General features: G+C 30.9%; 2 protein-coding genes across 2 annotated transcripts; both read left to right on the top strand.

The window, feature by feature from the left end:
• The first annotated feature begins 421 nt into the window (after positions 1-421).
• LOC116779180 (G2/mitotic-specific cyclin-B-like) lies at positions 422-3,931 on the top strand. Its single transcript, XM_032673370.2, has 7 exons — positions 422-683; positions 760-965; positions 1,050-1,185; positions 1,476-1,865; positions 1,974-2,096; positions 2,489-2,709; positions 2,818-3,931. Exons 1-7 carry the CDS (start codon positions 654-656, stop codon positions 3,191-3,193), a joined length of 1,482 nt encoding a protein of 493 aa, XP_032529261.2. The 5' UTR covers positions 422-653; the 3' UTR covers positions 3,194-3,931.
• Positions 3,932-5,089: 1,158 nt separating this feature from the next.
• LOC116779138 (G2/mitotic-specific cyclin-B2-like) lies at positions 5,090-8,785 on the top strand. Its single transcript, XM_032673317.2, has 7 exons — positions 5,090-5,291; positions 5,369-5,571; positions 5,718-5,850; positions 6,275-6,661; positions 6,745-6,867; positions 7,281-7,501; positions 7,610-8,785. The coding sequence occupies exons 1-7, from the start codon at positions 5,262-5,264 to the stop codon at positions 7,992-7,994; spliced, it is 1,482 nt and encodes a 493-aa protein (XP_032529208.2). The 5' UTR covers positions 5,090-5,261; the 3' UTR covers positions 7,995-8,785.
• The last annotated feature ends 7,769 nt before the right edge of the window (positions 8,786-16,554 follow it).

Below are 16,554 nucleotides of genomic sequence, written 5' to 3'. Positions count from 1 at the left end.
TATTTTTTTTATATAGTAATAAACTATACGAGTACATTTATATTTATATTTAAAAAAATATTAAATCATTGTTTTATGAAGAAGTAAAAAGGTTTATTGGATTTTATAAATATAATTATATTTTTAAGAAGTTTGGTCATAGTGCATGTTTATTAAGTAGTTTTTAAGGAAGTATGTACATATTCAAATGTCGACACAAGAACATATTTCCTGAAATGTTATTAAATAAAAAGTACAAGGGAGTCTAAAATTTCTTAAATATGTAACTTATTTTGCAAAATGAAAGTTTTAAGTAATTTAATTGGGTCAATGTTATATTCATATCTTCTATGCTATCAAGAGCGACCAATCACAGGGTTGAAATCTTTAGTTTATGATTAACTTTTAGATTTTATATCTATGGACTTTTTAGAGAAATATGTCAACAATCTGAATTCTGACCGTTAATTTCAATCGGTCACAACTCTGATCATTTTTCATTCATGTGTCGTCGAGTAACACAGCACACTCGATTTATCGAAGTTCACTAAGTTTTTATTTTAAGACTATTATATTTGATGTTTTCTTTGGAGTCACTATATAAGTTGCGTTTGCATATTACCTACGGAGTTGCGGACTACTAGTTGTTATTTGGGCTAGGTTTATTTAGAATTATGGACATTCAAATGAGACGGCATAGAACGGTAAGATAAATTTTAATTGAATACTAGCCGCTATCCATTTAATATATTTATTATAATAAAAGTTTATGATTACTAGGTGCAAATTCAGGATCAAGAAAATGTATATATTACCAAAAAGATAAATTTACTTATTCCAAACAAACGACAAGGTTTAAGTGCGAGAGGAGCACTCGGGGATATTAATACCAATGTTGAAATCCAACGGGGAATAAATATTGGTAAAGTTACTGGTGCGGCTGCTGATTGTGATAAAAAGCCGATAATCAAACGTGGACCTTTGCGGTAATAAAAATAATTCTACCCTCATTTGTGATATAATTATAGCACTGAAAATAATTTTATTTAAACTGTGTACAATAATTTCAGAACTTATAACCATGTACAGTCTAAAGTGGACACAGGTTTGGCTAGTAAACCTATTATTCAGCCTTCTTCAAGGCCTCCATTGAGACGAGAGGAGAGTACTGCTGGATTAGCTGCTAGAGCAGTTGTGCGCTCAAAGGTTAGTATGTTTAAAATATTACACTGAATTTATGTACTAAGTTTTCTATATACCAATTAAATTTTCAACAGCCTTTTTAGTCTATAAATTGTTATAGCATTATTATTTATTACATTTCAGGTTTCTTGCGCTGTTCATTTAAAAATTTTAGGAATCTTAAATACTATAATCTTAAATTCCCTAATTATTTATGTAAATGGAACTTTACTAACCGTTATTGATGCTTGTACATCTAGGCAGTGTATATTTGTTTAGTTTTATTAATTATGTATATGTCTTTCTTTATTTAGACTGGATTAAAAGACTGTCAAAATGATTTGAAGGAGACAGCAACCACCCTACTTCAAGGAAAAAAAATCATAGAAACTAAAAAAGCAACAAAGTTACCAATACTTAAAGAGAATTCAAAAGAAACTAGAAGTTTACTAAAACCCATTCTTAAAGATCCCATTGAATCTTTATGCAAACTAAAATTAGTTGAAGAAGCAAAATCAAAAAAGAAAAATATTGTAGAGCTGGAAAAAAAAAATTTACCAGAGTTACCACATGACATTGAAGATATTGATGCTAATGACAAGAATAGTCCTTTGCTAATGTCCATTTACATTAAAGACATTTATAGATATTTGACTGAACTTGAAAAGAAGTATCCAATTGAAACAGATCACTTAAAAAACCAGGTTTGTGTGTAATCTCCTAATTTTATTATAAAATCCAAAACATTATTGTTTGTTTGTAATATATTGTTCTTTGTATATAGTCCCTTAACATAAATTTATTAATTTCAGACTGTGATCACTGGCAAGATGAGAGCTACTTTAATTGACTGGTTGGTTGAAGTGCAGAGACAGTTCTCTTTAGTTCTTGAAACCTTCCATCTAACTGTTGGCATTATTGATCGCTATTTACAGGTAAGAAACTAAACAATATATTAACAAGAATTATTCTAAATTTAGCCGGCATAGACTATTGCTACTTTATAGTCTGTACTTATTACTACACAATTTCTCATAGTACTGTTGCCGGTCTAGTGAGAACATTCAAACATCAACATTCAATTACTACTTTAGGTGTGTTTATATTGAGTAGGAGATATGAAACCTATAGATTGTCAACTGGCTCCAGCTTTTGTATCCTTATTTTGTAAATTACCCAAGGATCCTAGAGTATATTTAGTAATATTTATACTTATTTGGTATTATTCCTATGCAAAAAAAATGAGCAATTATGTATGTTTAGTTAAAAAATAAATATTTTTTTTTAATATGATGTAGAATTTAAGATTTTTATTGTTTCATTCTAGGCTGTGCCAAATGTGCAAAGAAATCAATTACAGCTTGTTGGAGTAACAGCAATGTTCATTGCAAGCAAGTATGAGGAGATCTATGCTCCAGATGTGGGAGACTTTGTTTATGTGACAGACAATGCTTACACGAAGTCTGATGTTTTCCAATGTGAAAGAGATATTATGTCCAAGCTCGGATTTTGTCTTGCACGGCCCATTCCCTTAAGTTTCTTAAGAAGGTAAATTAACATTTTGCTTGTGTTGTTATAGGAACATTGTTTAAACCACTAGATTTTTATAATGTACATCAAAAACTGCTGTTTAGTAAGTTAGTGTATCTGTTACAGGTTCGTGAAGGCAGCTCATGGGACCTCCAAGAATCATCATCTCGCCAAATATTTTGTTGATCTCAGTCTTATTGAATATTCAATGGCACACTATCGACCTTCCGAACTAGCAGCTGCTGCATTGTGTCTGTCCTTATATCTTCTCTCAACAAAAAAATTAACTGATGTTTGGACTGCCACCCTGTCTTACTACTCTGGGTATAAACTTGAACACATTGAACCAATTATGCAAAAAATTGCAAAAATTGTTATTAATGTTGAGAACTCTAAATACCAAGCAATCTATAATAAATATCTAGATGTGACATTGGCAAAAGTATCAAGTCTTCCTCAGCTTAAAGGGGAAGTTATACATGAGTTGATCAACAGTTTTTAACTCAAATAGACCTATAAGATACATTTAGATAAAAATATTCTTTTTGGCATGCATTTTTAATGTTTGGACAAATAAGAGGGACTGAGCATTTTATTAGGGTTTATTTTTAAGTCCCTAGTATTAGTTCCTGCATCCTAAATTTTGTTTATAATTGTGTGATGACTTCTGACTAATGACACATTCTGGTTTTAAGCTACAGACATGGTAATATGAATTAAATAGAGACAACTATGTTCAAAATAATTTTAAATAATTACTTTAAAAGGTTAAGTGTTAGCATTTTTTTATGATATAGTTTGGATCATATTAAATAATAGACTATTCATCGCCTAAACAACAATATTCTACCAGACACGGTTTTATTAAACAAAAAGATGTAAAAAAGGAGCACAGATTTTTGTGTGCATTGTTATATTTAATTTATTTTAGAATAATATATTTCTAACATTTGTTTTTAATAAATAGGGATTATATTAATCCCTTTTGAACTGAATATAAAGAAATACAGTTTGCAGTCTCAGAATATTCTGATTTACTATTATTAATTAATATTAAGACTAATGATGGACCAAATAAGTTAACTTTTTGTGACATGTGATGTAAATAAGCTAACTTTTAGATGTTATTGATTTTTATGATGATGCTTTAAATATAATTTTGATAAAACTGTGATTTTGTATATGTATTGTAATGTAATTTGTTGAAAATTAGTTTTTAATAAAATTTATGACAACTTAATTTCTTTTTTAATTTTAAACATTTTCAATTATAATAAAATTTTAAAATTATTCCATAGTCTACACCTAATATTATCAAGTTCCTGCCAAAATTAAAATTACTCCCATCATTCGGTCATAATCTTTGCTTATTGAAACTATCTAGGAACTTATAACGTTACTTCACAGTCACACATAAAATATAGTTCTTGACGCCCGCGTTGAATCAGTTATATGGAACTACAATTTTTTTTTCACCTACTATTTCAATTTTTTGAACATAAAAAAGCTTAATAACAGGAGTTACAAAATTTAACCGAATGTATGGATTTATTTTTTGAATGGAACTTAATTTTTTTTTTCAATAAAATAAAACTATTAATAATCTACGTTGACGACCTCTGACATGGTCCTGTTTTTTATCCAAAAAAATCTTAGGTTCTTTTCATTTTACTGTCTCCTAACATATAAACTATATATTTTAAACAAGTCTAGTAATACGATCTTGTTTATTTTGATGCTAATCAAATTGATCAATACTAATGAACAAGAGTTGATATTTCGAATAAGGAAATAATTTAGATTGCATTTTGTTCACATTAATGGTTTTTTAATATTATAACAGAGATATTCGTAGCTCACGTAAACCACGACAATTGCATGAAACAGATGGCAGTTAAAAAAGGAGAGACATATTTAAAACATAATTTTTATAAACAAGATACACCACTTATTACCCACTTTATTATATTTATTTCTTATAATTGATTTTATCATAAACGATTTGAATCGAGTGTGTTAGACAGGTTCATATTACAAATAATTTTACTGGATAGAAACTTTTTAAATTTCAACGAGTTCTTGGTTTAAACTTGTGAATAATTATATTTATTACTGCTGTATCTATATGCATTATCTATTATTTTTGACTTTTTCCAGAAGAGAAAAATTAAGAAAATGATAAGAAAATATTTTTTATTAACTTATATATATTATTTGGTTTAATGAAATAACATATATATAAATCTCAAAGAAAATATTCAATAATAACAAGTTATTTTTATATTTAAAAACACAAATTAAGTTTTATCGGAAAACAAAAATTCATTTAAATATTGTAACATTTAAAATTTTGAAAAATGATTGTCTATGTCTATATTCAGTTGTCTATTGGTAGAATTTTAGACGTTATTTTCGAGTTGGTTACGGCTGGAGATAAAGCTGTTAGTTTTATAAAAACTGTCCCGGATCGGTTTTTGCACTACAGTAAATTAAAGAAAAGTTAATATCTCTGCACATTGCATAATAATCTTTCTGACAATTGCGACTAATAAGGTCGTCTATAAAGAAATATGGACGTTCAAGTGAGAAGACACCGAACGGTAAGAGTGATACATCAATAACACCAACACGAGCTTTATTTTAATAAATATATTTATAGAATATTTTTTCATTCCAGGTCCAAAACCATGACCAAGAAAATTTTTATGCTACCAAAAAGGTAAATTTGCTTATTCCAAGTAAACGACAAGGTTTGAGTGTACGCGGCGCTCTCGGGGAAATTAACACTAACGTTGAAATTCACCGTGAAGTAAATGTTGGCAAAGGGACTAATGCATCTGCTGAACTCGAGAAAAAGCTGATGGTTAAACGTGGCGTTCGGTAAGATTTAATTTTGCCTACCCCCGTTATTCCTCAAATTCAATTTGATTAGCAAAATATAGCGATTTTAGTATTATAATATTATTTTCATGATTTCCATTATTTTATCCATATTTTAAATGAGTTGTACAATAATATGATTTCAGTAACTACAATCATGTGCAGTCTAAAGTTGATACAGGGCTGAATGGTAAGCCAATCATTCAGCCTTCTTCAAGACCTCCATTGAGACGGGAAGAGAGCACTGCTTATGCAGCTCGTGCAGTTATACAGACAAGAGTAAGTTTTTTTTAATAATACATACTGTCCTGTTTTTAAAGAAATACTGTTATTTAAGTATCATATTCACTGACATATTTTAATATGAAACAAGATTATTTTTTTTTACCTAAAATATTAATAAAAAATACTTTGTAAATGTACATAATATAAAATAATTATCTTAAACTAGCATTTTAAATAATAATAGCTTTAAGAAACATTGAAATAAATATTTTCTCTAAAACGTAAAGATTTTTAAACAGGAAAAGATAACATTATTTCTTAATGAATTAAAAACCTATAACCATTTTTTTCCAAAAATTTTCATGGCTTCTTTAAAAGTTATTCTATCTATATTTGATAAGCTGTTTTGGCTTATTTAGTAGAAACCAGAAAATATAAACCTAGATATTATACAATAATGATTAAATACATTGTTTAGGCTGCATTAAAAGAATCTCAAACTGACTTTGCGGAATCTGCAAATGTCTTTCAACAAGCAAAGAAAATTCAAGAAACAAAGAAAGCAACAAAGTTGCCGGCTAAAGTAAGCACAAAGGAGACAAGAAGTCTGCTGAAACCTATTTTGAAAGATCCATCTGAATCTCTGGGCAAACTAAAGTTAGTTGAAGAACCAACTATACAAAAAGAAAAGATTGTTGAGCGGGAAGTCAGGCCAATACCAGAATTACCACATGACATTGAAGATATTGATGCCAATGACAAGAATAGTCCTTTGCTAATGTCCATTTACATTAAAGACATTTATAAATATTTGACTGAACTTGAAAAGAAGTATCCAATTGAAACAGATCACTTAAAAAACCAGGTTTGTTAATTAATAATAAATATATTAAAACTCATTATGTACACATTTAAATTGTTTTTAACTATGTATATTTTATTTTTCAGACAGAAATTACTGGCAAGATGAGAGCTACTTTAATTGACTGGTTGGTTGAAGTGCAGAGACAGTTCTCTTTAGTTCTTGAAACCTTCCATCTAACTGTTGGCATTATTGATCGCTATTTACAGGTAAGAAACTAAACAATATATTAACAAGAATTATTCTAAATTTAGCTGGCATAGACTATTACTACTTTATAGTCTGTACTTATTACTGAACAATTTCTCATAGTACTGTTGCCGGTCTAGTGAGAACATTCAAACATCAACATTAAATTACTACTTTAGATGGGTTTAATTTTGAGTAGGAGATATGAAACCTATAGATTGTCAACTGGCTCCAGCTTTTGTATCCTTAGTTTGTAAATTACCCAAGGACCCTAGAGTATATGTAGTAATATTTATACTTATTTGGTATTATTCCTATGGAAAAAAAATATGGGCTAATACAATTCATTTGACCCATTTATGTATGTTTAGTTAAAAAATAAATATTTTTTTAATGTGATGTAGAATTTAAGATTTTCATTGTTTCATTCTAGGCTGTGCCAAATGTGCAAAGGAACCAATTACAGCTTGTTGGAGTAACAGCAATGTTCATTGCAAGCAAGTATGAGGAGATCTATGCTCCAGATGTGGGAGACTTTGTTTATGTGACAGACAATGCTTACACGAAGTCTGATGTTTTCCAATGTGAGAGAGATATTATGTCCAAGCTCGGATTTTGTCTTGCACGGCCCATTCCGTTAAGTTTCTTAAGAAGGTAAATTAACATTTTGCTTGTGTTGTTATAGGAACATTGTTTAAACCACTAGATTTTTATAACGTACATTAAAAACTGCTGTTTAGTAAGTTAGTGTATCTGTTACAGGTTTGTGAAGGCGGCTCATGGGACCTCCAAGAATCATCATCTCGCCAAGTATTTTGTTGATCTCAGTCTTATTGAATATTCAATGGCACACTATCGACCTTCCGAACTAGCAGCTGCTGCATTGTGTCTGTCCTTATATCTTCTCTCAACAAAAAAATTAACTGATGTTTGGACTGCCACCCTGTCTTACTACTCTGGGTATAAACTTGAACACATTGAACCAATTATGCAAAAAATTGCAAAAATTGTTATCAATGTTGAGAACTCTAAATACAGAGCTGTTTATGATAAATACTTAGATGTAACATTAGCCAAAGTTTCAATGCTTCCTCAGCTTAAAGGCGATCTAATTTATGAGGTGGCAAAAATTCCATCAGATTCTTAAAGTGACCTGTAAAATAATCTTATCTTATTTATATATTTAGGTGTGAATGTCACTGTTTAGTGAATATTTTGGTTATACTTTACTTAGTTTGTGACTAGGATTGCTTTTAAGTACCTGCGTTTATGAAGTAAATACAATTTTAAATGTAATTGTATATGACAATATTTGTTTTAGCTTGAATATTTTGTAATCATATGGGGCATATCGTATTAATTGTAATGATATTAATTTATTTTAAATATATACATATATATTCAATCCTGTTTAGAATTTCAACATCTTAAAGGTCCAACAACCAAAGCAACCAACAGCATACCTCTAGTGTGTCTAACTTGATTGATAACATTGAGAAGGTGTTATATAACATTGACTTAATATATCTTAAACATGACATGTCTTTTTTAATATGATAAATTGAAATGATCTTTAAAACAAATGTTTTAAATTTCTGTTATTATTTTAGAAAAATTTATATGCACAATATTTGTTAATTATTATATATAAATAAATAATGCATATTATAGTACTATTTTACACGCATTAGTTTTTATTGTTTATGTAAATTTACATTTCAGTCCCAAAACAATTGTAATCAAGTATTTAGACTACTATTTAAGACTTACTGACAATGGACCAAAATACCTACTTGTTAATTATAATGACATGTAACATTTTTAAGCCAAGTTTTTAATGTTTAGATAGATTTTAAATGTAATTTGATAGAACTGTGATTAGATTTATAATTTAATTTGTTGAATTAAAATGTTTTGTAATAAATAAAGTTTTTCATTTCTAAGTGTTTCATTTTAATTATTATTCTTAGCTGATAAAGTCTATTAGTCCATATATACCTGCAAACTACAAATATATTGATTTTTTAACGTAATTAATTACGTCGCGTTTTGATTGTGTTTTTTAGTTTAATATTTATTTATAACCTTTTTAAAAGGTAGTTGACAAATTGACTCAAAATCTCAAAAAAAAAAAAAAAAAAAAAAAGATGTAATAAATTTAATGTATAATTACAAAGAATGGTATATATATTCTTGTATGGTTTATGTAAATATATATGTCGCGCCGACAGCCTTCTCGTATCGAAAATATTCCTTTTCGTGTTTTCGTTCATTATAATTGTTTTCAAATTACCCACTTCACCGATGTTAATAATTTTATTAATACATCAGGTGATTAGTTTTTTCCAAGTACCCACAATTGTAATACAGAATTTACCATATAAAAGTCAAAGCATAATCGTACTGAATTCATTCTACATTGGTCGCTCTTAGGAGCCACAGTGGTAGAATCTCCGCTATACAATTCTTGACATTCATTGTTAGAATTTGTTAGCAATAAACAAGTATCATTTTGAGTAAAGACTATCTTTGCTTCAAAATGGAAGCCTGTCCATCGTCATCGGTACTTAACGCCCAGACTCGAAAGCCTTTTAAAGGACTAGGGTCTTGGCCAAGGTTCCACGAGGATCCCCTCGCTCTCACATCAGAAGCAGGGACGTCTTACGCCACACTTTCAACCGCCGGATCGTCTACATGAAATCGCTTGGTTCAACATACAACTCCGCACGTTTTTGAAGACTCGAGAACCGTTGCACCACAATTTTTGAGATGAAGACGTTGGAGCATCTTGTTTCCTATTGAGGAACCAGAATCTTTGAACGAGTAGGAAGTTCGGATGAAAGTAACTTCCTTTCTTCAAGAAGTTCGAAACATATGGCGAAGAGTTACCAACGACAAATTAAGTCAAAAAAAATGCCGTTTGTGGAAGCTGCTATTGAAAATGCAGGTGACAAAAATTAAGTATAGAATTATGAACGTAAGTACTCATTCCGTACCTAAACTGATTTTTGTAGCTGCCACTGCAAGATTAAAAAGTCGAGTTAACGATCGTTATCACAAGAAACCTCCCGTTTCACTTCAAACTATTATTAGATCTTATCATTTTATCATCGGATCGGGCTTATTTTGCTATAGATGCAAACAACGTCACCCTTAGGATGCTACTGCAACAGTAATGTCAATTACTAAAGTTATTTCCTCGCAATAAGTGAACATAGCAGTCCTACATTCACCACTATGGTAAAATAAGTTCAAAATTTATCTCTTACTGCCCTTTTTGATAGTGGTACTGGTTGTGCCGTTATTAGAGCATCTTTAAAAAAAAAAATCCTTGGTCGTCATTTACTAACGAACTAGATGGAGTCGGTTCGGTTCTGGTCATATTCCTTTCGGATAATACTATAATCAGTTTATTTTTGTTTTGTCAGCTCATGACCTTTCTGTTGAGATGTTCTTGGGAACAAATTTTTAGAAAAAAAAAAAAAAAAAAAAGCCGGCCTCACCATTATTGTTACATATGGGGTTGGTATTGGTTTCGTTCTTAAAAATGATCCATTTAAAAACTTCAACGTAGTCATTCATAAATGTTGATATTGATTCAGACTTATAGACGTAATAAATAATACTGAATAGTTAATACCTTAGACGAAAATCGAAAATAAATCATCTGCTTGCTCTTTTTGGACATATGTTCGCCGATGGCTTCGGTAGTTTTTCGATTAATATTGAGTGCTCTTTCTTCTAAAAAGTGTGTTCAATAACTCTGTAACGTAATTTCAAAAGAAAAAGTGCGTCCCAGCCGACAAAAACTAAAAAATTCTATAAAATCTCCCTATTTCCAGAACCATTAACCAAGAAATACAATTCAACGGTCTTGCAGGGAGTTTTAGAAAGTCTATTCCCAATTTCTGTATACATCATAACGCCTTAACCAAGAAAAGTATAATTGGAATTCGATTCACGAACAAGAGATAACTCGTAATTTGATAATATAATTCCTAACGGCTGAGCCTGTTGTCTCCATATTTTAAGAAAACCCTTCTATAGAAACATATGTCGAGGCAAGCTCTCTTGGTTATAGGGCAGTACTCATTCAAGTCCTAAAACAAAAGACAGCACGCTGTCGGTTATAGGAGAATACGAACTACTGATGCTCTTCTTTCACGTATTCACCGTTGGTGAGATTTCCTTCATAATTTTGATTTTGGTGTTGAATATAAGAAATGTGATAGACTACAGAATGCTGAGTGAGTTCAGTCCGAATCTTGTCCATTTTAAAGAATCACTGGTGAATATTATTACCCTCGGGTCATAATATGGATGAAAATGTTTAAGTTTGTCAGTATCAAGACAACTCAGATTGCTTTCCATACCAAATCACTCTTCGGCATTTGAAGTCATCCGCGTGTACGTTGCTAGTAAACTTGGTATACCAAAAGAAATATAATCGTTGACAGGGGTAGTAAGTTGTTAGGAGAGGTTAAAACTTTCTGTGATCGTTTTGGAATTAGTATTTACTCCGTATAGCCAGGTATTAGCCGAGCAAATGGATCAGTAAAGTGCTTCAATCCATCTTGAAAAATTGTTTCGTGTTGATCAAGAAATTGGTAACTTCTGAATGGCATATTGCATTGGACTTTAGCTAACGTTAAAATTTTACAAGTCATAAAACATTAGCATTTCTCCATTAACTTTACTGACACGACGTCATCATTGCTCCATTATCATCACTGCTTCATTAGAATATCTAAATTTTATAAACATAGATGGGAATATAACATTAGACCTAGGTCTTGGCGAACCCTAAGAGATTTAATAATAACCGTTATTTTTCTAAGCATGTTACAGGAAGAGGAAAACCACGAAAAATTGCTAAAAGCAACTAACCCACACGAACGGATGGCAGTGTCGCAGATTGATGAGTTTGATGACAACAAGCTTACGAATACCAACTGAAACAACATCTACTAAATTCTCCAAAACTTTACAGGTTCTCTGACACGTACAGGATATGCGCATCTGAATCTACAAACTTCTACAAAACGATGGCATGACACGTGTAGTGTATGCACATCACATCTACAAAATTCTACAAACCGATGGCATGACACGTGTAGTGTATGCACATCACATCTACAAAATTCTACAAACCGATGTCATGACACATAGTGCATGCACATCACATCTACAAAATTCTACAAACCGATGGCATGACACATAGTGCATGCACATCACATCTACAAAATTCTACAAACCGATGGCATGACACGTGTAGTGTATGCACATCACATCTACAAAATTCTACAAACCGATGGCATGACACGTGTAGTGTATGCACATCACATCTACAAAATTCTACAAACCGATGGCATGACACGTGTAGTGTATGCACATCACATCTACAAAATTCTACAAACCGATGTCATGACACATAGTGCATGCACATCACATCTACAAAATTCTACAAACCGATGGCATGACACGTGTAGTGTATGCACATCACATCTACAAGATTCTACAAACCGATAGCATGACACGTGTAGTGTATGCACATCACATCTACAAAATTCTACAAACCGATGGCATAACACGTGTAGTGTATGCACATATAGACCTCTCCAAAATTCTAGTCGCATCATTACATCGAAAATCGAAAGAAATTTCTAGAAATATTTAGATTTGATTTCGAAGTCACAATATATTATGAGAACTAGACGTTGGCGCTGAGCACGCACCAACCGTCAGTATGGCCGTGTCGCGCCGACAGCCTTCTCGTATCGAAAATATTCCTTTTCGTGTTTTCGTTCATTATAATTGTTTTCAAATTACCCACTTCACCGATGTTAATAATTTTATTAATACATCAGGTGATTAGTTTTTTCCAAGTACCCACAATTGTAATACAGAATTTACCATATAAAAGTCAAAGCATAATCGTACTGAATTCATTCTACATTGGTCGCTCTTAGGAGCCACAGTGGTAGAATCTCCGCTATACAATTCTTGACATTCATTGTTAGAATTTGTTAGCAATAAACAAGTATCATTTTGAGTAAAGACTATCTTTGCTTCAAAATGGAAGCCTGTCCATCGTCATCGGTACTTAACGCCCAGACTCGAAAGCCTTTTAAAGGACTAGGGTCTTGGCCAAGGTTCCACGAGGATCCCCTCGCTCTCACATATACATATATATATACCATACAAGAAATTGCGACTCATAGTTTTTATTGAATTTGAGGAGTTTTAATTTTGGAAGAGAATATATAAGGTACATTCAAGAATTTTAATCTTCTGATGACTTTATAAACATATAATAGAAACGAAAACATTGTAGAACTATATTAATATAAAACTTTCTTTAAAAAAAGTCGATCCCTTCTTTGTTTCGTTTTCGTAATCTTTAGGATAGCTGAATCTATTTTAATGAAATTTTTATGGAGTAGTAATTTATGAATTGTAAAATAAGGATATTTCTTTCAACTTGACTTACTATATTAAGTAACTCAAGTTACTATACTTACCTACTTATATTATTTTAAATTTAAATCGGCGCTTAAATTTTCTTGGTTATAGAAAATCTTTTACATAAAGATAAATAAATAAAATATTTATTATATAGAATCATATCATGTATTATGACCTTATATTTCTCTTTTTCACGAAACAAAAATGTGCATAAGTTCGCAAATGTTATATATGTTTAATGAAGTACACTAAACCGCTGACTACCGCTTTGAGATTTTCACGTTTTTCCCATGCCACAAATTGGGAGAATTTATTGACGCTTGGAGGTTATCCGAGCAGCTCTTGTACATTTTTTATTACTTTTCTTTTGCACTAAACAATGAAATTCATTACTTCTATATATAGTGGTAATTAATTGGTTTAAAAGTTATCACAATCGGCTTTAATCCCCGCAAAGTGCAGCCAAGAACAGTTTAAATTGGCTAGCAAAAATAGTTTACAATACAATACAATACAATACAATAGAAAAACATTTTCCGAGCAAAAATTTATAGCTATACCTAACTAACTGACTCTAGAAGAGATTTACATTTACTATATTAACACTTATGGGGGCATTATCATTTCATACCTAGATTTATCAATGAAATTTGGTAAGCAGCCATGTGATATAGCAAAGTAATGCCACAACATTAAATCATAATTTGGTAGTAACATTCAGAAAAATATCACTTGCGATTACAAATTTATTTGCATTTAGTAAAAAGAACATGATCTGCGGAGTCATCGCACGACAACAGTTCTCCATGGGTAAAATTGGCTTGGTATTTCAGTAAGTACATTATTTTAACTTTTCGTTAGCGGATTGTTCGCTTATTTCGGTGTTTTAGGCTATTAATTCGCCGGCAAAAACTGGTAACTTTTGTATTTATAAAAGTTCGGAATAGGAAATGCTAATAGATCGCATCACAATCCACACTCATAATCCACACTCATAATATAAATGGGATATTTGTGTTGTTATTTTTTGAGTTTATAATGGATTTAGTAAAGATAACAGATATTACCGCAGTCGAGAATTTGTTTTTCAAAGTACATAGTTGTTTTTTTAACTTATAATTAAAAATCTAAGATTTGAGCGCTGTTTTAACTATTTAGTTTTATGTTATGTAATTATTAAACAACCAGGACGTAAGAAATCGAAGAGAGGTCCCAAAAAAATAAAATTATAAGCGTACCTAATATTTTCCACTCAAATATAATAACTATTAAAGTAAGTATTTTAAACTGCATATGAATAGTTAAGTAGTGTAATAAATAGTTTTTAAGAATCAATCAATTATATCAAAAGTGGTATAATATACGGACTACTTTTCACATTTTCACTCTAGTATTAATCAATATGCCCATAAATCTATGTTATTTTGTCATAACAGCCACATTACATGTAATTAAAATAACGTTATTTCATAATAATGTATTAATTACATCTACCTTACGGGCTAATAAATCTTACGTATATTATATTCATTTGTTTCTGGACATAAAATTTGTTGTGGTATATTAGGTAACGTCATGTTGGATTTTTAAACAATCGTTTGGTACAATATATGCACATACTCATTGTAATTTTGCAAAGGGTTGTCTCGTAAATATTTCGACAAAGCAATTTACAGCTTTGGGAATTCTCTTAACGGAATACTGGAGGCAGTTAGTAGAGGTCACGGATATTTATAATTTTTTTCGGAATGCTACCTTAGCGCCATTGTTTTTGGACCTTTGTATAACATGTTACCAAAAAAAAAATCTTTGTGAAATAATGAGTAATTTATGTAAAATATTTTTTTTGTATTCACTTCATAAATCTCGTAGATGTATGACGTAGGCAAGAATAAAGTCCTGTTTATAAATATTGTAACAATTTTGATATACACTGATAACTTAAACAGTTCTACTCTTGGAACATTGTAAATTTATTTGATCCTATACTTGCTAGACTAGCAAATATTTAAATCGATATTTGAAGTATCGGTTTTTTCCATTACTAATAGTAATAGCTGAAAACGTAATTTCAAAGGAGAAAATTGAAAACTGTGAAGTTTCTGAGCGCACCGAGCTTAAATATCACAAAGTTTTGTGTGGCAACAAAATGTTCCATATTATTGTCGTGTTATACTTTTCTACTTAACGTCTGGAGTCGCAAGTGTCTCCAAGCAACGTTGCTTCCGTTGTTTCGCAAAGTTTTAACGAGTTTGTTGGACAAGACTAAAAGTGAGAACCGTTGTGACGACCAACGGCTTCAGTCGCACATATGTTACAAGGCACTCGTAAACAATCTTAGGAAATATGAAACCACCGATAACTATATTTGTCTTGTTGCTGTTATTTTTATAACAGAATATAATGCAATACTAAAATATTAACATAATTCCATCTAATATATTCTGACTAACTAACTATATTACGTTTAATTATTGTTTTCTATCTTAAATAAATTACCGACAATAACAAGAAACTTATGTGAAGCTAATAAAAAAACTGGCTCTTAGTAAATGTAGTATGTATTGCAGATCAACAGTCGTGGTTGTATCGCCATAGGTAGCACTTAAAAGTGCCGTTAAAAGGGGCACCGTTTCAAAAGCTCCGTATAAATAACGCCAGACTACGACGGCTTTTACCGTGGCGATATTTTATGATATTCTTTCGTTTCCATTTACTTGTTCGGTTACGAATTACAATAAATCCTTTCAGTTTTTTTTAAGTGTTTCGATAGTTATTGTGCATGCGATATGCTTGTTGACATGCATACTAATATAGCTTAATTTTTGCATATTTTTATGCTCAATAGATATGGTTTATTTGAATATTAAAGAAACGGTCAAATAATTTGATTGATTCCTATTATTTGGAACGAAATATATGGGTATAAATAACACGGCTTTTAAAAAACATTCCAGCTGTCCAATAAAGATGAGTAACAAAATAGATTCGTATGAAGGATGTTTAAACAAGAGTGAAAATGTTCGGGAACCGCCAACGCAAGTGAGCATGTTTCAGCCTACCTAATATTTGTTGTCGTTGAAGGGTCAACTGAATAAGAGGATCCCGTTAAACGTTCCCCAAAATGGGGCGAAAACTGTCGACCGACTCGATCTCAATGGAATCTGTGATGGAAATTTCTGTTTCGCCTTTTATTAATGTTTACTGTAATGTACACGTCTATATTTGTATACGTCAATTTA

The sequence above is a fragment of the Danaus plexippus genome, chromosome 6, assembly GCF_018135715.1.
Source record: "Danaus plexippus chromosome 6, MEX_DaPlex, whole genome shotgun sequence".
In the NCBI taxonomy this organism is placed as follows: Eukaryota; Metazoa; Arthropoda; class Insecta; order Lepidoptera; family Nymphalidae; genus Danaus; species Danaus plexippus.
The sequence above is the reverse complement of the archived record's forward strand: the minus strand, read 5'-3'. Positions and strand labels throughout refer to the sequence as shown.

Excerpts from the sequence above, each read along its gene's own strand:
- LOC116779180 (XM_032673370.2), top strand. The coding sequence starts at position 654 with ATGGACATTCAAATGAGACGGCATAGAACG. Across the intron at positions 1,866-1,973 it reads CAGATCACTTAAAAAACCAG|ACTGTGATCACTGGCAAGAT; the intron begins GTTTGTGTGTAA and ends TATTAATTTCAG. Across the intron at positions 2,097-2,488 it reads TTATTGATCGCTATTTACAG|GCTGTGCCAAATGTGCAAAG; the intron begins GTAAGAAACTAA and ends GTTTCATTCTAG.
- LOC116779138 (XM_032673317.2), top strand. The coding sequence starts at position 5,262 with ATGGACGTTCAAGTGAGAAGACACCGAACG. Across the intron at positions 5,851-6,274 it reads GTGCAGTTATACAGACAAGA|GCTGCATTAAAAGAATCTCA; the intron begins GTAAGTTTTTTT and ends TACATTGTTTAG. Across the intron at positions 6,868-7,280 it reads TTATTGATCGCTATTTACAG|GCTGTGCCAAATGTGCAAAG; the intron begins GTAAGAAACTAA and ends GTTTCATTCTAG.